The following is a 23820-nucleotide window of genomic DNA, read 5'->3' as shown; positions in this document are numbered from 1 at the left end:
AAATGATGGGTTGTAAATACAAAATTGATGCGTAGTTTTGTTACTGGTAACGGCTCTGTTAGAAGAATCAATTTGGTTGTTTTGTGATATAAACAAGGATAAAAGAAACATATTATATCTTTGTTATTTCATATCAAAATAGGGTGGGTGGTTTTTTTTTTGTTCAATTGAATTTTTATTTTTTTGTCAAAATGCAAAAGAAATAGGAGAGAATTAGTTGATATGGAACAAATTTAGATTTGAATTTTATTCATTATTTTACTAACATAATTTTAAGTGATAAAATTGAAAATGTTTTTAAATATTTACACATACCTAGTTGGATTTCAAAAAGCAAACTTCATGGAAAGCAATGAAGATGATTTTAATTGTTTATTTTGTTTTAAGGATATAATTAGTGAAACCTATTTTTCGTCTTTAATTGTGGATATTGATCGTAGTCTGCTACATTATGAAAGGTTCAAATGCAAGGATTGGGAGTTTCATTTATATGATCTAATTTGATAGCATTAGAGATTTTTTTATTTTAAATGACATAAGTATTAGTATTTAAATCAGGAACGGGGGGGGGGGGGGATGGTTTTTCAAACAATTGGCAGGAATTTTAAATCTTCTCAATGAAACAAGTTTCCTATGATATACTTTGTTCATCTGAAGAATAATAAACATTATTTTGGACAATATAGCGAAATAAATATTGTGAAAATTTTTTTTTTTTTTTTTGAATATTGTTTAAACATTTAGAGTTTTATTTCACAATATGATTTTATAGTCATTATTTATTTATTGAGCATGTCAGATTTCAAAAAGAAATATATAATTGATATGATGTTTAAAGATAAATCAAACTTTTGATGGTTATTAAGTTCAGGGGTTAAATGAAGAAATTTTTCATATTAGTAAAGTTATATTATTTCAATCATTGATTTTTGTTATAAATTTTATTTTTAGATAATTGAAAGTTGATTAGTTTGTAAAATTGGACTCTCTTGCCTCCACAACTGTATTAATACCATTTCCGACTCAAACAAAACATTAAAAAATCAACCTTAGATAGTATCTAGATTTAAATTCATCATATTATTAAATCCATCAAAATTATGTCAAACTGACATAACAGAACGTTGTTTTTTTTTATTTAGTGCTATTTGAAAATTTAACGTTTCCCCAATTTGCTTCCACCATGATACAACACGACGTATTTTTATTTATTTACATTTTATAAAGCGAGTATATGGGGCAAATTCGATCTTTAAACGGAGTTTGTTGAACTCCTATTATTTTAACGATAGAATATTTTATCTAGGTAGAAGTGTCCTTATATATTGTGATACTGGCGATTTAGTTTGTGATAATGAAGTCTTTAATATAATTTTACGATACCTTTGGCTTTTTGTGCGGGGGTCCGGCGTCTGCCATCGTTCTGATGTATTGAAATCGTCGCTTTTGTTCTGAAATAAATATTGATACGACGTTAAGAGATGGGATTGTCTTGTGATAATTTTTAACTGACTCGTGGATTTTTTTGATCTGAAGATTTGGTTTTATTAAGTTTTAATCTTTTGCATTTTGTATCGATCTCTTTTCTCTTCCATTTATACTACACACCGAGCCCGATAGTAATAGATATGTACATGCATTTATTTTTGTCTATCTGGAATTTGGTATTTCGTCATAAGGGTATAAATCATTTAGCGAATGTTAATTTACTAATTTTGAATTTGTTATTTAGAAATGCATGACAAAAACTTTATTCAATTTTTGTATCAAATCGAATCTTATTGAAATTGTTATATTTTATCAATCAAGTAGAATTTTACGTAGGTAAAAGATACATCTGTTTATATAATAGATTTAAAATATTAAATAAGGATGGTTTGGGAATTTATGGCGGAAAGTAGTTATAATAACGTACAGATTCCGATTGTAGAGGATATTTTTTTTTTTACATTTCTAGGAGGGTTGCGTTGATTTTTGATTGAAAATTAAATCCCTAAGTTTCATAACTTTATATTAGATTTAAAGTAAATCTACTTACATGAAGAGAATGGTCAATGACTGTTTTCCTCTGCTGGTTATCTTGGGTGGGTGAGGTACTGTCCCGTGGTCTTATTTTTATAGATTGACTTTGGGCGATCTCATTTAATTTTTTAGGGAGAGAGGCGTTGTAATTTTATATTTTGATCATATAATAATGATCATATTTTATTTTTTATAACTGAGAATTATTAGGTTTTTATCGAACATATTATAAATGATGTTTGAATAATTTTACCGTTTTACAATAATTGGTATTGATTCATATAAGTTTAAAGTTTAACCTGCTGTCGTTTGCCAATATAGTGGGATCGCCCAAATTCGCGGTTGCTTCAAACGGGTGTTTTCAAGGGTAGGTTGAACATCTGGTATACACAGCCTGACCGTCGTTCTCGTTACGGTTACGTAACTGATATACACAAAGTTGGCGAACGTTGTATGAATTTAAGTTAGATGCGGAGATGTGATGAATTTTAATATAAAACGGAACGTTTTTAGAAATAATCAAAATCATGCATATTTGTTAACAATTCTATTTATTTTTGGTTTACAGAAGTGAAATGGATTATTTGAATGGAATTATTATTTTTAATATATAAATAATTAATTTAGAAACGTTAAATTGTTGGAAAGTTGGATGGAAATCGGTTTTTTTTTTTAGGGATTGGGTAGGGGTGGGGTTATGTTTTAATTATATATATATTGAACCTATATGGTAGTGTTAGGTATGTGTTTTTCCTACTAGCTTTGGCTAATGGGTTAACCGTTTAGTTGATCGGTATTTGTATTTTTTTATAAGAAACATTTTAGTTTGAAGTTTGCTCCGAAAAATTTATACAGAAATGTAATCAAAATTTAATCTTTTAATATTATTGGTGTATTAAAACACAATAATTCAACAAATATCGATTGAACAATCCGATCATATGGAATTTCAGATGGTATTTTAATAAAGGAGTTTAATTATTGACGAAAATTATTACCAATAGCTTGGAATTGATATTATTGTTTAGTTTATTTACAATGAATGTGCATATATAATCCTAATAGTTCATATATTTGATAAATTTCTACATCTATTTTTTAGGGGTTGTGGGTTTTACAATGTATTAATTTTAAAATTTTGCAATGTTTAGAATATATTTCATATAAAATATAGTACTGTTTCAAATTTTACAGAAATACTTGAAATTGCTATTTTAACGGATCAAACTGAGTAAAAGATATGAGAGAAAATGTGTTAATATAGCAAGACTATATATACGCTAGTGTGCAACTAGGCTTTGTTTAGTTCAGTTCAGTTCATTTATTTTCACTCATAACATATAATGTTACATGAAGTGCAGAAGAATTATATACAAAAGTATTAAAAAAGTTGGATTTACAAAGAGAAAGAGAATAAAGTAAACAAATAATTTGTTATAGTTGTTACGTAGTATGACCGACCAAATCAAATATTTTTCTAAATAAAGTACACATTTTCATAGGTATTACATGATTTGAAGATGACATAAGTGTTATAAATTTTAAGATGTTTGGGTTTTTAAGGTAATAATTACTAAACAATTTTTTTCTTACAGGTGACAATGCACTAAATTCTAAAACATAATGAAATTCATCGCCAATTTGATTGTCTTCACATAAGCCACATTTGCGGTCTTCACGTGGAGTATTGTTCCACGTACCAATTTCTATAGGAAGGTGATGGTTTGTACTTCTATATTTAACAAACAAGTTTTTTAATTTTCGTGAAGGTACTAATAAATAGTCTTCACAAAAAAAATTACATTTAAAAATACGATATATAGCATTTTTTGACGAACTATCTAATTCACTATTCGATTTTAGGACAAATTGATCTTTAAGATTTTGTATGTCAATATTTTTTAACCATTTTTAGTTATCAGGATTTTGCTGGTGCGATACAAAGGATAAGCCACAGCTATCAAGAATGTTTTTTATAGAAACTAGCCACGTATTATTGATTTCACCTCTAATGTAACAATTGTAAAGATACATATACATAGTGTTACATAACTTATTCTCATGGCATAATATCATCTTTGCCCAAAATCCAATCATTCTCGTATAAATTGTTATATATAATGGGAAACGACCTGTCTCCCCATAAACCATAAAACTGAGGGTACTTCTTTTCAAGTTAAGTCATGTTGTCTATATGCGTATATGTACATGTTTGGCAAGCAGAGAGCCGTTATTGGTAGACGGAGATTAACGGATACAGCAGAGCGTCTTGTTCATCGAGATTAGAGTTCAATTTTTTTCGTTCTCGATGTGTAAAATTTATAGAAATATTTTGATTAATGAGATGATTGAATTAATTATAATCTTTAAATATTTCACAACATGATTCATATGGGGTTTTATCATAATTTTTGTTGGAAAATTTAGAGAATTGACATTATAAAGATGTGCGTAATTCAAATACAGATTTTAAATTATTTTTCATGCAAAATATCATATCTTTAATTTTGGAATTCATGATAATCGATAAAATCAATATTTAATCGTACTTCGGGTCTTTGTTGCATTTGTGGTCGGAAAGATTAATTTGGAATGAAAACCCTTCTGGTGGAATGGAAAAATCATGGAATATTTGCGGATTTTTAGAAGTCTTCTTCTTTTTTAAAAATATCATTGATTATATCTCATTTTAAAACGTCAATTTTGAATTTCATATTATTATTCATAATTTTGTAAGCAATGCAAAAGCAGATTTCTAAAGTGTGTGAAATGGTAAAAATGATTATTTATAATACATGTAAGGTACAGTACTGTATCATAAATTGTAGAAAGTCTGTTTTCTTAAAGGATTTCAGTAGAATATTTACGGCGAAAAGGCAAAGTATAAAATAATTTCTTTTATTGAATTATTAAATTTATTGATCGATAATGTATACTTATTTCACAACATTTATATTAGGGTGTTGCGGTATTTCATATAATTAACAATTATTCGAAATAGGTATTGACGAGGTTTAGAACTGAGCGTTTCAAGGTGGAGTTTCAGATAGAATATTGAGAATTGTTGTACTTTAATGGTTATGAGTATTGCTAAATCTTACGTAATTTGTTTTATTGATTATCATTGATTAGAGATGATGTATGTATTTGAAATTAGAAAACGGTATATATATGTAGATTACAATTTTGCCTGATTTCTCGATAGTTGGAAATATATCAGAATTCAAACTATGTTTTCCAAAATATGGTTATTTTATGGTGTAACATTCAAGCGATACGGAATGTCAGCAGTTGTCCTGGAGTTATTATTATTATTATTTATTTCAACTTTAAGCAGTAAGTACATCAGCATATAACAAGTACATATATAAACATATGCGAGGCACGCAAAATGCAAAGACAGTAGGCTTCAGGGTTTCTGCAGAGCGAGCACTTTGCTATAGAGATCAACATACAACATTCATATATGTTTACATGATATAAAATATTGTAAGATGCAATAGATATATATAATACTTATATTATGATTTTCCAATTGTAATTGAAAAAAATTGTATAATTTTAACTAGAGCAATAAAATGATGGATAATCAATAAAAATGGGTAAAATATGAAAGGGTCAAATCTTAATATGTGGAGTTTGTAAAGTTAAAAAAATTGTAAGAATAGAATTTTTTTATAAGGATTTGGTAAATTTTGTCTTAATTCTTAACTGATGATATCTGAAGGCATTTGTGGTAATTAATTGGTTATGTGTTGACAAATGTGTAACAGTGTGCATTTCAACGGATGATTCATAAGACAACTAGTTATCAATTCAATTCTTAACTAATTTTCATGGTTTAGATGCAATGGATTACCACTATTTGATGTTTTCGATTTCAATCTGAATAAGAACACCAGGAAGATATATGTTTGAATTTATACGGAAGCTATGCGATGGGTTTGAACGATTTTTATGTAAAGATTCACAATACAACGATGCGCAGATTGATTTTGAAACTGACCAGTTTCATAATTTTTAAGAACTTTTTTAACACGGATTATCTAATTCTATTCCATAATTCCAATATTTACGTATCACTTGAATTTCCTAGCGGCAGCGTATGGAATCAAGGGCAGGCTATCCAGTCTAATATTTACGCAATCGCATTTGAAGGGTTTGCGCATGCGTATTTATATAGAAGGGGAATGAAAACGAACAAACGCCATTTTGAATTTGTTTTTACGTGGATCAGAAGAGATTGTTTACCCCTTTATAAGACTTATGAAGTATTAGTTGTTTAAAGAAAGACAGAACAGTTGTTTTGAACATCCAAGCATAGCGTGCAAACACATGTTTTTGTCAGAGTAAGTATTTTTTCATATTGTGTTTTTATTTTGTAATTTATTTTTAGTAATACGCGCCATTTTGATGTTGAAACGACATAGAAGGTTGATAGCAGAAAGGAGATTTAGACACGATGGTAACGAGTTCGAGTTTTCGTTTTTATTTGCAAATAAACATAAAGAAGAATTAAAATATGTACTTTAATGCGTTGTTTTATCTTTTTGCGTTTGTTTTTTGTTTGTACATAATGTCAAAATGATTTGTTGAGTTTAAATTTTTATAAGGATGTCTCTTCTCGGAGAATATCTGAGATATTTTTGACAGTATTTGGGGAAGCGTTTAAACGAAATAGATCATACGACATATATTTATATATACATTTTTATTTGGTTTATATCTTTGGAATGAATAGATGAATAATTTTTGATATGTTTTAAAATTGTATGATAGGGGTCAGTACAGAAAGGGGGTTAAGTCCTCACCTCATTTTTATTTTCAGAGTTAAACATAACCATTAGGAATTTAGCATCAGGTAGGATATAGTCCTGTCCAATTCAGCCAGTTTTTTATCATCGATGAAAATTGTTCCTAAAATTTTCTAAAAACATTTGAATATTTTAATTTATTGGTATTGAAAATTGGAGTCAAAGATATACAAGGTTTTCCCTTCTCTCTCCCCCCCTCCCTGCTCTTAGCTGGGTTTTTCTTTTTTTTTATTTATGGTCGTATTTAGAAACAAGTTTAATATTATGTGTAACCTCATTTAATAGAGTAAATCTATTATTTCATCACTATGGAAATGTTCACCAAAAAGGAGTGTAGGAATATTTCAGCATAATATTGAAATAAAAATGGTTATTAAGATTGAATATATATTTCTTGGAATTTTTTGGTCCTGTATCATTAAGAATTTGAAGATTTGGTCAGAAATTGAATACGGTAGATATGCATTGTTTTATAATTTGTCTGCATAAGGATAATCAGTCAAATTGGTTATTGAATATTGTACGTTTTCTTTTTTTCACATAAAAGTCACTTAAAACATGTATATATTTGTGGTGATCGCGCATGAATTAACAAATTGTATTCATTGTCAATTGAAAGTCGTAGGTTTGTAATGCAAACATATATGGAAGTAATTAATCAAATAAAATATTGATCAATGATTTTTATCATATTAGATACTACATCATTGGCGTTCAATTTTTGGTAATTTTAAGTGAGTATGAGATTTGGTGAAATAATATTTATTATGCAATAAGAAACACAGTAATTGATTTTTTGTGTGCAGAGTGGGTTTTAAAGCAACAGGGCATTGAACACCTAGGAGGCAGGGTATTCCCTTACCCCTGAATGATGTAATTACTTGGCTATTATTGCATTTCAAACACAATCTAACTATAAGCTAGACCTTCAGATCGTTTTCTACTTTTTTATTTTTGCCTTCTACTTCCAATTTTAGAGGCAACCCTGAGCAATATTTGTTAACGAATATCAACCACATTTTTAAGTATGCATATTAAAATGATGAACGTTAAATAAAATTAATTTGAAATGATAAATTAAATATTATATTAAATGTGATATTTTGTAAATCAATTGGTATATAAATTTAATAATAAATTTTGGTTTGTAGAATTATTAGGTAACGAGTTGTTTTTGAAATATTTCTATAATGATAATAACAACTAAGGTATGACAAATTGTTAAATTTATATTCAATGTATTGTCAATACTGGGGTATTGTTTGTTTATTTCATAATATATAAATTTATTAGCATATAGGATTGGAAAGGTATTATAAAAATAAACTCATTTTCATTTTCAAATTTTTTTGTTAAAGTCAAAAATTAGGTATGGATTAATAATCATAATCTTTGAGAAATTTGTTTAGTACAAATGCACATATGGTTACCTCATTTGCAAAGGAGAGGGACAGTCAGATTTTTATGCGATACTAGTACACGGTTCAAATACTGTACTGATAATTGCTTTAACAATATGGTGAATTACTGATTTATTTGATGTTGGTGGTAAAATGGTGTTTCTGCATCTTTGAAGCCTTTTTATACATTTAAAATAATATTAAAATATGAATACAGTTTTGTTAGGGGATTTTAATTTGAAAAATAATGGGCACAACTCTTTTTAAAAATGCGATAATTGCAGAATTGGAAAATTTGGTGGGTGTCTTATAAAATGTTCTTGTCAAGAATCATTGGCACCAGATATGACAATATTTTCACTAAAGCTTCTATATATGGTGAAGATTCTAAATTGTAAAAATTTGTGATGTGTGGGTCAATAGTGGGGACCCAAGAGGGGTATAAAGTTTGTTATGGAAAACAAAATTAACATAAAATACATGGGGAGAAAGGTTTTTTAAAATATATTCACAAGGACTACAATGTTACAATTAGTTAGTTTAGTATACAAGTACACTAAGATAGTGTAGATTCTAAAATATGAAAACCATTACATTGAACGAACACGTTTACAACACTATTTAAACAAAGATTGTTAAATTGGAAAAATGTTTTTAATTTGTTCTTTTTAAGAATTACAATATAAAAATTAGTGAGATTATTATTCAAATATTCGAGGATAGTATGAATTCTAATTTGTTAAAATTATTTTTATTTAAGGGAGAAATTAAAAAATAAAAAATTCCATGATATCTGATTCATAGTTATATTATTGGGAAATATGTTTATCGAGTAGTTTTATGTTGTTTGGAATTTCGATCCTGTCATCAATTACTCACATATTGGGAATGAAATAATCAGGATCAAAGGTCATAATTTCAATCAACTTGAAAATGGTGTAGATCTTAGTTTTATAATCATTTATAATCTATAAATGGGGTGTGTAGATTTCAGTCTGGTTGTTTGAAAGAGTTATGAATTAAATTTAAGTTTTTTAATAATGAGTGGAAATAATACTTGATAAATATAAATATAGTCTTGTAATATTTATTAGTTTGATCTTTATATCTGAAAATATACATTAATATTATATATGTAAAATCCATTTTCAGGTACAGTTGATTAAATTTTTACAAATTTTTTTTTTTTTTCGGTTGGGAGAAACTATTATTTCGCATATTATAAACGTAAATAAATGATATTTTCTTATATGTGTGCAAACAAAGTTTAGGGGGGTATATTTTTCACCTTTTTTGTCCGTCTGTCTGTAGATGTATCTTTGATCCCTCTATAGAATTTTATACTACTATATGGAACAGACAGAAAATTTGTAATAAGAACATCAAAGGCAAGTGTGGATGAATTAATTTGTTTCAATGGTGCTATTATTTGTGGCATGGTTAAGATGGAACATATGTTTAGGGAAAATTGATAATCTGTAAAATGGGGAGTGGTTTAGGGGCTATTTTAATACTGATTCATGTAAATTGAAAGTTTATATCATTATAAGGAAATAAAATATCATTATTAATAAAGTAGTTATGTAATATTAGAAGTTGTCTAAATTTATAAGTAAAGTAAATTGATGTGACCATATAGTGCGTTAATTTAAATGAAATTCAAAATTACTGATATGATTGTACTGTTATGGCAATTATAACAATGTTTGTAATACTATTTTTTTTTTTTTTTCTTTTACATATTTTTACATAGTATGGTAATTATGGTAATGTTTCAGGGTTTTTTTTAACTTTAAAAAGCTCATCAAAGAAAATCAGTCCTATGGGATCAATTAAATCTGATATAAAGTTTCATTGAGCCATAGGTGATAGTGATGAAATTTTGAAACAATAAACTGCATTTGTCAAGACTCTTGTTAGAAAGATATTAAAAGTTTTATCAACAGAAGAGCATGTATGGCTACCAGTATTTCTATTTACTGCAATGGGAGGGGTTATTGTCATTTTGTTTGTTTTTCTTTAAAACAATTAAATAATGGAAAATATTATCAGATACTAAATTTGTAATTTTATTACTGTTATTGATATGTATTTGCAATGAAATTCTGATAATTTTTATTTTAATTTTTTAAATATTTTTTTTTATATAATTGTTCCAAACCTTTATTATTCAATTCAATTATTTGTCCCGTTCGAAATGATCTTTGCTGGAGTATTAGTACCATTAGGACAGTTTCTGTTCCTTCAAAGTATTATTATTTATAACAGTATTTTCATATCAAAATATTTATATCAGTGCAGATTTTTTGGGGGTTAAAATCATGATGTCTTGATTGAAATTATATAGGGATTGAAAGCAGCGAATGTAGGTATCCACTGAAGGAATTTGAAATGATTTTTTATCAACAATTGGGAATTTGTGTTTAGTTGTATCTTTATAGAAGCTTTTTCATGAATTTTCTATAATTTATGACAGTGGAAAATAGGGTTTGTAAACAGTTAAAATTCAGGGTTGCAATTAAGAAGATATAGGGTTTTATGATTTAGAGTGTCAGAACGTTTATTTTATGGAAATGATTTTATCTATGTACAACTTATTTGGTAGTGGAAATTTAGTTTTATTCAATTTATGTGTTTTTAAGGGTGAGTATAAAATCAGTAGTTTAATTTTTACATTTAAGTTTAAGGTACATGCAATTGCTCAAGAACAGCAAATAGATGTGTTGTTTTAGTAATATTTATACATTTTGTGGCAGTATTGACTTAACTTTGCTTAAAATTACGCTCCATGCTTAGATAAACTTTCAACAATTATTCAAGTTTTTTCTAAAAACTACAATGAATTATGAAAGCTTAAATAGATATATAGGTAATATTTCATTTTCTATCTTGAATAATAAAGCAACAAGTTCATATGAAAAAGGAATTGAGTTAAATTTCAAATTTAATCAAATAACAAATATAGGAATTTGTTTTCAAAATGCTAAAAATAGCTATAGGAAAACTTTATAATTTAATGCAATATACATAGCATTGTGAAATAACTATAAAAATATAATTGACATTATTTAATTTAGCATTGCTAGTTTGGTTAATTATTCACATTATGAATCACAACAAGGTTAAGATGTTAAAAGTTGAATGATTTTGTACATAACATATACAGTGGGGCCTCAGATATCTGGAAACTGATAACGGGATGCTTCATTTTACGGATGATTTTATTTGGGAACAGATATTTTTATACGTTATTTTGTCTCATTTATCTGGAATTCTGTGTTCCGGATCTGGACGGTCTGGTTTTACCACAGAAAGCTGATTTACTACTAATCTTGATTCATTTAGTTGGACGGTAAAATTTGAAAATACCCTATCAGTACAAAAGATAACTCCTATCAATTAAGTTTCACACCGTTTTTATGTGTTAGACCCTCATGAGAAGCTTGTATAAACACACTAACTTTCCAATTCACTTTCAAAAATTAAAAATTTGCGAACAGCAGTGTATCACACACATATCACACGTGTACATTAAGAATATAGCTAGATTCGATTATCATTATTGTGCGGTTAATATTTCATGGCAAAATAATAAAATAAAGCAGAGTTCTTCATATCTAAACATGTTCATAATAACAATAGGCAACTCTAGTATGTGTTGCTATATGGTATGAAAGGCAAAAAAACTAGTATCAACACTGGGAACCATACAAATACAATATCATTCATGACAACAATAGACATATTTCAGATATTTGGACGCTTCACCTATATGGACGATTGGACTTAAGAACGAAAGCATCCGGATAACTGAGGCTCTACTGTATTGTTATTCCTTTTTTATATGCAGATGTGGTTTTGTTTTGTAATATGGCAGATTATTTAATAAGATTAAAGGTTTTCATTTTATTATTATGATTTTGATTCAGTTGTAAATTAATCTTATAGAAAATGGAATTTCTTTTTCATAGTTTCATGATTTTAACAGACATTCGTAACAGGAAAGACATTTCTGTTGAAAATGTGGTTTCAAAAGTAATCATTAAGCAATATTTTATTGGGTGAAGGGGTTTTTTGGTTTCTACAAATGGAAGAACAAAATTTGAATTCGGCGGGAGTAAAGTAGGAATTATTAAAATATTATGTTGAATTTTTGTGTGAAAAATTTATTTTAAAGACGCTATTAAGCAAAGAGAATGATAATTATTTTGAAGTATTCTCATGTGGTAACTGTATATTTTAAATTAGTTTAAATTATGAGTTTTAGTAATGAAATCATGAAAATGGTGGGTATTGAAGGGGGGAAGTCGGTATTTTGCAAAGTAGATTGAAAATGTAGTGGATATATTTAGAAATTGCATTCTGAAAGATCATTTGGTTTGTAATTTGAAATTTGAATTTTACGATAACATCTTTATTTGGTATAAATTCCAGTTTGTTCAGGTGAGATTCTGCAGCATGGGGAAAGAAGGGTAAACTTTATTAAACATTAATCTTGGTAATATTTAGAAATGTTATTTTCAAGATCCATTTCAGTTGGAAAGGGAATTTTTTTTCTATAAGAATTCTCAATCGTTCTAGAACTGATGAGATTTAAATATTTATAACGGGTCATTGTGGGAAATTTTTTTTTTTTTTTTTTTTTTTTTTTTTTTTTTTTGTGGGGGGAGGGGGGGGGGTGGGGCCTTTCCATTTGAGATTTATATCCAAAATTAAAAGATTTGTGACAATAGGCAGATAAAAAATTTAGGTGCTGTAGATATTAATTTCAAATTTGTTTTAGTTTATTTTTTGTTTTCAATAGGGTAGTGACAATCGAATGGATATCTAAAAGGAAAACCTACAAAATATATATGGGGAAAAAAATGTCATATGTGTTAGGATTTTTGTTTTTTAAATTATAATTTAGCTAAATCATATGTTTTAGTAACATTGGGAAAAAACAAAATCCATATTATTCGAATATTAAAATTAAAATAAGGAAATGTATATGGAAATATATATATATACACATAACATTTTATGTGGGATTTTGTATTTGTGTGGCTTGGGAAAAAAAGTTATGGTATGAAATTATATGGGGAGGGAAAATAAAGTTGTTTTGTATTTGCTTGAGATAATATTTTGAACAACAGGTCAAAAATTTTTCTAAATATATATTATAGATGCCAAAGAGAAAGAAAATTAGTGCAGAAAAAGTACGTCAGAAAGACAAGTTAAGAAAGAGAGCACAGAGGCATGCAGAATCGGAGGCGAAAGGGGATGTGAAACAGCTCCAGTCAGATGTCACTTTCGTTGAACGTACTTCAGATGGTCCTGGTAATATATCAGGGGTTGGTTTGATGGGTTTTCCACCTAGAGTGGAAAAACCTGTGGCCAGGATGCAGGCTTCACCTTGTGTGAAAATGCATCCACCTGCTCCGAGGTTGCCATCTCCTCGGGGAAGTCGTCTGATTGTCCAGAAGGGCAAGGCACCGTCCACTGACTCCCCTGCGTGGGTTTGTGCTCCACCGAGAGCATCTAGATTGGACATGGATATGATGTCTGATCTAGCAGGTCAGGCGCAGCTGAAAACCTCCAGGAAGGAGGGGTCCAGCAGGAATATAAAAAAAGATGAGGAATACTTAAATGAGTATCAAAAGGAATCTCATAGGAAAACAAATGAAACATTGAGTGAAAAATCACATATTGATGAAACTTTGTATGAAAATATTGTGAATATGATGGATGATAAAGATATTTCACAGTCTATTTTTGTTGGAAATGAGAAAGAGTTGAAGAGAGAAATCAATAATCATGAATTTGATGGATATGCAACTAGGGAACAATGTGAAAATGTTGAAATTTCAGAAATGATAGATGATCAAAAATATGAGAGAAATAGTACTGGTATGCTTGATAAAGAATGTTCATTTTCTGTGTCAGTTCAGGGCTCTTTTCATCAAGCTCATCCAATGTTTGGAAATACTGCAGGAACACAATGTGTTGCTAATTGTTTAGCAGCTTTAGCATATAATGCATTGAAATTTGCAAGGAATTGGAAGACAAATGATTTGAACAAAATTTTAGTCACAGGTGATGAACTTTATACATACTTGCAGAACAGTTCTTCTATCACAAATAGGTATTTATTAGTTGAAGAATTGCCACAGTATTTTGAATGCTACAACAAAACATTTGATTTTTCAGTAAAAACAGTTGTCCCAAGTTTAATCAGCTTATTTGACGAGGAGCCATGTTATTCAGATTTCAATGCTTATCCACTTTTAGAAGGATTACAAATGGCATTACATGAGACAGATGGTTGTTTTGTTTGTTTTGGAGGCAATACGCTTTTGATTGGGAAAACAGATCAGGAATTTTTCATATTTGATTCACATGCCAGATGTCCTAGAGGATATGTAAGTTTCACAGGGAAAAGTACCAGAATTATTTTTAAGGATGTTGAGGAGGTTTTTCTTCACATAAATTCATTAGCTTTGTCTATGGGTTACTCAAGAACTGTGGAATGTGAATTAAGTGGAGTATTGTGTAAATTTAAAGAATTTTGCATTGGTGAAGTTTGTGTGGAAGAAAGTGAAAGTACTTCAAAACAGGGCTTAGTCTCATCATGTGAATCAGAAATTGGTGGATTAAGGAGAAAATCAGAAGAAGTAAATTTGTTAAAATCAGATTGTATCCTGTCAAATCAATTGGAGATGATGCAAACAGATGAAATAGTTATTGTTGGAGAAGAAATCAAATATCAAAATTACATTCCTTTGTCTTCAGAGAACAAAAGAAAATTATGCAAAAACTTGAATGTACCATATTTTGATATTGCCTGTGAACAAAGTTCATGTTCTGTGAATGCTATGGACAGTCCAAAAAAGTGCAAAAGAATTCAGCAAGATGGAAATTGTTTTTTTAGGGCAATATCGTTCAGTATTACAAACTCAGAGAGTCATCACCAACGTTTTCGTGAAATTGTTTGCCAACATATATTGAATAATGAAATGAAATTTCAACCATATATGAGATCTGAAGAATCTTTAAGAAATTACATGAGTTCTAGCAGAATGATGAATGATGGTACATGGGCTACAGAATTGGAAATCTTTGCTATGTCAGATTTGTTGGAAGTCGATATTTTTACATATTCGAACTTGAGGTGGCTTCAGTTTAGTCTCAAAGGATTACATCCTGATGTGGTGAATCAAAATGAAGCTATATATTTGTACCACAAGCAGCAAAATCACTATGATGTTGTTTTGAAAGTGACAGCAAAGAGGGCTAATTTAAATTTTTTCCACAATAGCAACAATGATCCCAAAAGCAAATATAATTTGCGGAAACAAAATAGGCTGCGTATGAAAACAAAGAGAGAATATACTGGTTTGAAGGTTCCAGTGGATTCAATTAGAAATCGCAAAAGTGCATTAAAGGAAAAATACAATAACAATACTAATTTTCGGATGAAAATGTTGGAGCAAAAGAAAGACATGTATTTGAATGCAGATTTTAAATATAGAAGTCAAATGAAGGACAGAAATCGATATCATGAAAATGTTGAATATCGATCCAATAAAATCAAAAATGGCACTCAGAAATATGCTTTAAACTGCGAATACAGAAATCAAGTTCTAAATAGAAGTAAAAATAAGTATCTCTTAGACTTGGAATATAGAAAGGGAAAAAAGGACAGTCTTGTAAGGAAGTATATGTTAGATGATCAACATAGAGAGCATGTGAAAAACACTGTAAAGGAAAAGTACAGCAAAAACATTGAATTTAAAGAGAAAGTGAAGAAAAGAGGCATCGAAAAGTATAAAACAGACATTGAACACAGGAAAGCAGTGAAGCAGGCAATAATGAAGAAATATGAAGAAGATGAATCATATAGAATCAGAAAGAAAGCTGCAAATGTTCATAGATACAATACAAATGAAAATTTCAGATCAGAAATACAAAGGAGAGCAGCTAGGAGATATCAAAGTAATTCTGAAACTCAGCAGAAAATGAAGAGTATAAGTAAAAGGAGTTATCAGTCATCAGAGGCAGTCAAGAAAAAGAAAAAAGAAAATGTAGGTCATAATCGGACGGTAAAAAAATTGAAGTTGGAAAAGGATGAAAATGTTGTTAGACAATTTAAAGAGAAAGCAATGGAAGGTCCTGATTATGTTTGTTCATGTTGCCAGAGAATTTTATTTAGAAAACAAGTACAAGGTTGTGAACAACAGATGTATGAAAGATCTGATGAGGCAAAGAGGATATCAGAAATCTGTTTGCAAAAGAAACATTTGCACAAATGTTCTAAATCTTGCCCAAAAATGTGCACCAAATCATCATTATGGATTTGTTTCACTTGTCATAGGAAAATTTTGAGTGGCAAAGTACCAGCTGAAGCTGCTGCAAACTGTATGAACCTGGAAGATATTCCACCAGAATTGTCAAATTTGAACAGTATGGAGCAACACTTGATTGCTTTGCATATACCATTTATGAAAGTTATGGCACTTCCACATGGTGGACAGAAAAATATACATGGACCTGTTGTTTGTGTACCATCAGATATGAGGAAAACTGTTAAACTTCCACTGCCAGAGAATGAAAATTTGCTTTTACGTGTGAAATTGAAGAGGAAGTTAAATTACAAGGGTTATTTTGAATATCAATTTGTAAATACAAGCAATGTTTCTACAGCTTTATCCTTCTTGAAAGATAAAAATGAATGGTACAAAAATATTAATATCGAAACAATATTGAAGGAAGATATTGAAAATCATGAGGAAATACGAGAAAATTTAGATTGTTCAAAGGAAAATGCAGAAACAGAGGAAGAGATGATTGCATTTGACACATGTTTACAACCAGTAGATGTTGCACAGGAAGTTTTGGACCATTATTTTGATGATGTGTACAACATTGCACCAGGTGAAGGGAACAACCCAGTTAGAATGTTACAGGAACCTGGTAATGAGGCTAAAGCATTTCCTTGTCATTTTCCAAGTGGACGTTTTTCCTGGAATGAAGAAAGACCAGAGAGAATAACCCTTTGTAGGTATTTTAACAATAGGTTAATGAATATTGACAACAGGTTTGCAAAGGATACAAATTATATTTTTTTTAGTCAGTATATGTCTGAATTGAATCAAGTAATTGAGAAAACTCAAATTTCAATCCGCAAATCTTTATTAAAGTGTAGCAGTGGAAAACCAGTAACATTGAACATGTTGCAAGATCCAAGAAGTTTGTCTAGTTTGTTGAGAAATGATGATGCTCTTAGATTTATGCAACCAATTAGAGGAACTCCTGCATATTGGTCAAATGCACAGAAGGATCTGTTTGCTATGCTACGACAATTAGGAATTCCAACATGGTTTTGTTCGTTTTCTGCAGCAGAGTATAGATGGAATGATGCTGTCAGGGTTATTTTGCGTCAACAGAATGATTCAAAAGATCCAGAAGAAATGGATTGGTCAGAAAAGAATGAGGTTTTAAGATCAAATCCTGTGACTGTTGCTAGGATGTTTGATCATAGATTTCAAATATTTCACAAGGAAGTCATTCTTTCTCCAGCAGAACCTATTGGAAAGGTGGTTGACTATTTTCATAGAGTTGAGTTTCAACAGAGAGGATCTCCGCATATGCATTGTTTATATTGGGTTGAAAATGCACCAAATCTTGAATCTGAGGGTGATGAAGCGGTATGTAAGTTCATTGACAGATACGTGACTTGTGCTATTCCAAGTGAAAATGAGGATGCAGAATTGAGAAAAACAGTTTTAGAAGTACAGCAACACAGCAAAAAGCATTCCAAATCATGTAAAAAGAAGGGAACAGAATGTAGGTTTAATTTCCCCAGGCCACCATCTGTAAAAACGTTTATGACAACTATTTTTGAAAATGAAAATTCAGATGAGTTTGAACAGAATGTGGAGATCAACACAGCATATGCAAAGGAAATTTTACTTAGTGTTTGGGAAAAAATACAGAATGATGATGGAAATATTATGACAACGCAAGAGATATTTGATAATTTATCATTAACTCAGGAATTGTATGAAGAGGCCCATAATATGCTATCATCAAGAAAGACTGTTTTTCTGAAACGAAATCCAGATGAATTGTGGACCAATCAGTATAACAGATGTTTGCTGAAAGCTTGGGATGCTAACATGGACATACAGCATGTAAATGATCCATTCAGTTGCATTGTTTATATGATCTCCTATATATCAAAGTCAGAAAGGGAAATGGGTATGTTACTCAGACAAACAAAATTGGAAGCTGAAGAAGGGAATTTTGATGCTAAGCAAACATTGAAAAAAATAGGTTCTGCATATTTGCATCACAGAGAAGTTAGTGCTCAGGAAGCAGTGTATCGAGTATGTAACCTGAAAATGAAAGAATGTTCTAGGAAAGTTGTATTCATACCAGTTGGTGACAATCCTGTTCGTTTAAGTAAGCCATTATCCATGCTCAAGAAGAGATCATCAACAAATGTAGAGATATCTGATGATGAAGATGATGATGAACTGTGGATGACAAACATTGTGGAACGTTATATGAATCGACCCAATAGGCCAAATTTCCATAAAATGTGTCTTGCAGATTTTTGTTCTGAATTCAGAGTTCTCTCAAAGTCCCAAGTTCCTAAGAAACCAAATGAAAATGTATTTGAATTACAAAATGGGAAAGGTTATGTGCAACGAAGAACAAGAACACAACATGCTGTTGTACGGTATCCAAGGTTTAACAAGGAGAAAATGTCTGAAAAATATTACCAATCTCTTTTGCAACTTTTCCTACCATACTGGAAAGACAATCAATTGAAACCACCAGGTTTTGATTTATACGAAAATTTTTATGAAACTGGTTTTGTAAGAATTGTTGGTTTGAGTGGAACACAATCTGTGAAAGAAATTGTCAATTATAATCATTCACGGTACGCAAAAAATGAAGAAATGATAGAAAATGCTCAAGAAGCATATGAGATGAATGGTGAACCAGAGGATGCATGGTCGAAATTATGTCCAGAAACTGAAGCGCTAAGATTGGATGGCATGGCAAAGATGAAACTTGAAACAAAGTTACTTGAAGATATTGTTGATAGAATACCAGACATTGAGAATGATTCAACACATAATTTTGACATTATGTATCATGTTGATCAAAACATGACTTCAAGAGAGGAAATTTTACCTATTCTTCAACATCTAAATGAAACACAAAAGGATATGTTTTACAATGTACGAAATTGGTGTATAAGGAAAATATCAGGTGACAATTGTGAGCCACTGTTTTTGTTTGTAACTGGAGGTGCAGGGACGGGAAAGAGTCATCTTATTAAAGCAATTCATTATGAATCATCACGTTTGCTTTCTAGAATAGTGTCTGGTCCAGAAAAAGTATCAGTTCTTCTTGCAGCATTCACAGGAACAGCAGCTTTCAATATTGGTGGGAATACACTTCATCACTTGTTTTCTTTAACAAAATTTCTTCCATTGCCATATGAACCACTTGGAGAACAAAAACTTTGTGAACTGAGGGTAAAGTTAGCAGATGTGCAAATACTCATCATTGACGAAATATCGATGGTGTACAAAAGGCTTCTCTACTACGTACATGAAAGACTTGTGCAAATTAAAAAATGCAAACAACCTTTTGGGGGAATATGTGTCATTGCAGTTGGAGACTTTTATCAGCTTCCTCCAGTGAAACAGCGTAAAGAGGAAAGGCTTTATGAGCAAAACATGTCATATCCAATGGACTATTGGCTTAATCTGTTCAAAATGATTGAATTGAAGGAAATTATGAGGCAAAGGGATGATTTGTCTTTTGCAATGGTTCTCAATTCTTTCCGTACAAGAGAAAAGAAAGAAAATTTGACTGAAGAGCAAACTAACTTGTTACTTGAATGTATTAGAGAAGGACCAATTGATGCATTACATGTGTTTTCTACAAATGCTGAAGTCAACACATATAATTTAACAATGCTAAGGAGATCATGCAAAGATTTGATAGAAATTGATTCTTTGGATTATAATAAGGACAAAACATCAGGAAAACTAATGATGAGGAACAAACCATTGACACAATCAAAAAGCGATGGCTTGCCAACCACTCTGATTTTGTCTATTAATGCAAGAGTAATGCTGACAAGGAATTGCAATGTTGAAGATGGACTGGTAAATGGAGTAATGGGACATATTTCAAAGTTTGTTTTTGATGAAAATTGTGGAAATGTAGTGAAAGCAGTTGGAATTGTTTTTGATGATAAAAATGTTGGGAAGAAAACTGGATTAAAAACAGAAGAAGATGGTAATATTGTATTTATTGAAAGAGTTCAGGAGGATATCAGGGACAAAAAATGTACAGTGTTACGAAACCAATTTCCAATTCGTTTATCTTGGGCATGTACAGCTCATAAGGTACAAGGAATGACAACGGATAAAATTGTAGTCAACTTAGATAAAGCATTTGCTCCAGGTCAAGCTTATGTTGCATTGTCAAGAGTCACTACAAAGGAGGGTTTGTTTATAGAGACAGATGATATGGATCGATTTCAAAAACTTATTTATGCTGATCCAGATGTTAAGAGAGGTATAAATGAAATGGAAAAAATTACCATCAGAGGTAATCCTGAAAATTTATATTTGAATGGGAAAAAAATAATTCTGCAGAACATTCAAAGTTTGAACAAGCATTTTGCAGATTTGAAAAATGATGAAAGATTCAAACAAGCAGATATCATATGTTTAACAGAAACATGGTTAAAACCTAATGAAAGTACTGACAATTTCATGTTAGAAGGATACCAATTTCATCATCTTCCAAGACATGCAGCATATAGAGATGATTCAGAAATGCATTCAAATTTAAGATTGTCAAAAGGTGGTGGGGTTGGAGTATATTTGAAAAATGAACAGGAATATGATATCATTTCTTTGTTTGGGATGAATATTGAAGTAATAGGATTAAAAATGAAGTTAGAAAATGTTTTAGTTTTGAGTGTTTATAGACCAAAATCTGTAAATCTGACAGCATTCCTTGAGAACTTTCAGCAGGTATTGAATTCCTTAAACAACAAATCTGTAAACACAATTATCATGGGGGATTTCAATGAGGATGCAAAACAGAATGGATCAGTTCAAAGGTTTTTTAAGAATCAGAACTACAAACAACATGTAAACTTTACTACTACAGAAGCAGGGATCATGTATACGTTTCAGGTGAGATACAGGTTGATGTTAGGCAATTACCAACATATTTTAGCTATCATGATGCAGTATCATGTACATTGTTGAATTCGTACACATAATGATCAGTTTCCAATGAAACATTCATTAGGAATTATCAGGTAGAATTGTGTTGATTACTTATTGGAAAGGTTTTTGATTGTATAATGTAGAAAGAAATTTTATTGATACAACTGGGAAAAATTGGAATAGAAATAAATGAAGTCAAAGTTTTAACATTAGATGGCTTTTACCTTAAATTTGTTTTAGGAGATTTCTGGGAAACTTTACAGGTGTTATATTGAAATTCAGGAAACTATGCAGACTATTTCAATTTTTTCGTATTTCAACAGAAGGGAAATTGAGTGACATGTAGGTGCCATTTTTGAAAATTGAATTTTGATGTAACTATAGAAACCCAAACCTGAACATATTATTAAGTGATCATTTCCGTATTACAATAACAGATTTCATGGAGCATTATTTTGTAAATTTGATTAAAATTATAATGGAATTTTTTTATTTCATTTTAATATTATGTTAATCTCATCATAATCTCTTTGCATTCTATTACGTTTTAGAGAAAAATCACCACTTTCAAACACTTTAATCTGCTGAACGTTAATTATATATCATTGAAAATGAACTCATTAATCTGAATATTTTTAGTTATTTAAATCTTAAGTTTGTCCTTTAATAAATAGCCAAAACTAATTTGTATTTAATTAGAATATTCGAATATAAGGTTGTTTTCTTTTTGCTGGGTTTCCATATTTTGTTAATCATCAATAGTTTCGTTTACATAAAAACTATTAAATTAATTTTACTCTTTAATAAAAGGAAGAAAACACAGATGATTAGATCATAACAATTCACATTTTGCATATCAAGCAGTTGATCACTCTAACATAATTACTGACACCAACCATGAAGAAAGCTGCATGTATTGAAGAATTTTAATAACCCATGGTGTCAACCCATTAAGAATACTTTAAATCAATGTGGATTGACATATATATGGTATCAAAACACAATAAACATACCCTGGTTAAAATCTAAAGTATACAATATTATATTAGACCAATTTAAGCAATCATGGTATAGTGAGAGAAATATTTATCCAAAAGGTTTAAATTATATGATTTTTAAAAAGTCACTGGATTTTGAAAAGAATTTATTGACTTTGTAAACACAATTATGTAAGAAATATTGTAACTTTATAACTGGTAATTATTTAATGCTAAATTACCTATTGAGATAGGTAGATGGTTTAACATTCCAAGAGAAAACAGAATTCGTAATCTATGTACCTGCAATGAAATTGGGGATGAATTTCACTACCTTTTCAAATGTATTGATGTATATATATCCAATTCAGGGTTAAATTAGATGTTTTCCAAACTATTTCATAACAAATCCAAATGTTGTAAAATTTGAAAAACTGTTTAATTTCAGAAACATAATCCAACTTACCAATATTTGTATAATATTAGATACATGTACTATATTTGAGGGAGTTAGTTCTCTTGGTTAAATTATATCTGTTATCTCTTCATCATGCCTGTATGATTGATTTTGATGTATTATATATATGTAGTTTGTACATACTGTACATATTTATTTTCTCTAAACTGTAATTTAGTTATGTGAAAAAAGTTCATTGTCATTGCAAAGGATATTTTAATATAATTGTTATTATAAAGCAGATTTAATTATCATTTATGGGGACTGATCAGTGGTTTCAATGAAAGTGATACATGTATTTCAAAATAACTGATTTCATTATATTCAATAATGAATGCAATAGAAATGAGATGCAATCACTGGGGGTTTATTTCCATGACAAAGGAAGCAAAAGTTCATTATTAGCGATTTCAATATAAATGGAGGAAGGTGTAGTTTTTTGATTGATTTTTGATTGGAAAAACAATAAGAATAACAGAAATGTAGTTCATAGTAAAGACAATTACATTTACGTTGAATATGGTTTTTGTTTTTTTTCTTTTTTTGAATGTTAATCATAGAAATGAAAGAAATTGTGGTTTACATTTAAAAAATGATTTAAGAAGAAACTGATTGTTGTTAAAATTTTGAATAGGGAAAAATATGTTGTATGAACGTTATTTGATTGGGAAAAATGAAGTGAATTTTTTATTGAGGTTAATGAAATCTTATTGGGTTTTTGGGCATATTTACTATTTTTTATCCCTTCAACTTTTCTTTACTTTTAACTGTATTAATTTAATTTGCAGTGGATTTTTAATTGTGTTTGTGTCGTACCCATGATATGGATGAAAAAATGAGCTTAAATTAAATTAAATTTTATTCATATCAGCTATAATTCATCTGAAATCTATGTGTGAG

General features: G+C 29.6%; 1 protein-coding gene across 1 annotated transcript in view; it reads right to left on the bottom strand.

Annotated features, from left to right (window-relative positions):
* The window catches only part of LOC136275870 (uncharacterized), a 47902-nt gene that overhangs the window by 14924 nt on the left and 9158 nt on the right, over positions 1-23820 (bottom strand). Inside the window, exon 2 of the mRNA XM_066085997.1 lies at positions 1384-1451. Within this exon, the coding sequence (XP_065942069.1) occupies positions 1384-1419 (36 nt within the window). The 5' untranslated portion in view covers positions 1420-1451. The remainder of the gene's footprint in view (positions 1-1383; positions 1452-23820) is intronic.

This window comes from Magallana gigas, chromosome 1 (genome assembly GCF_963853765.1).
Source record: "Magallana gigas chromosome 1, xbMagGiga1.1, whole genome shotgun sequence".
NCBI lineage: Eukaryota > Metazoa > Mollusca > Bivalvia > Ostreida > Ostreidae > Magallana > Magallana gigas.
The sequence above is the reverse complement of the archived record's forward strand: the minus strand, read 5'-3'. Positions and strand labels throughout refer to the sequence as shown.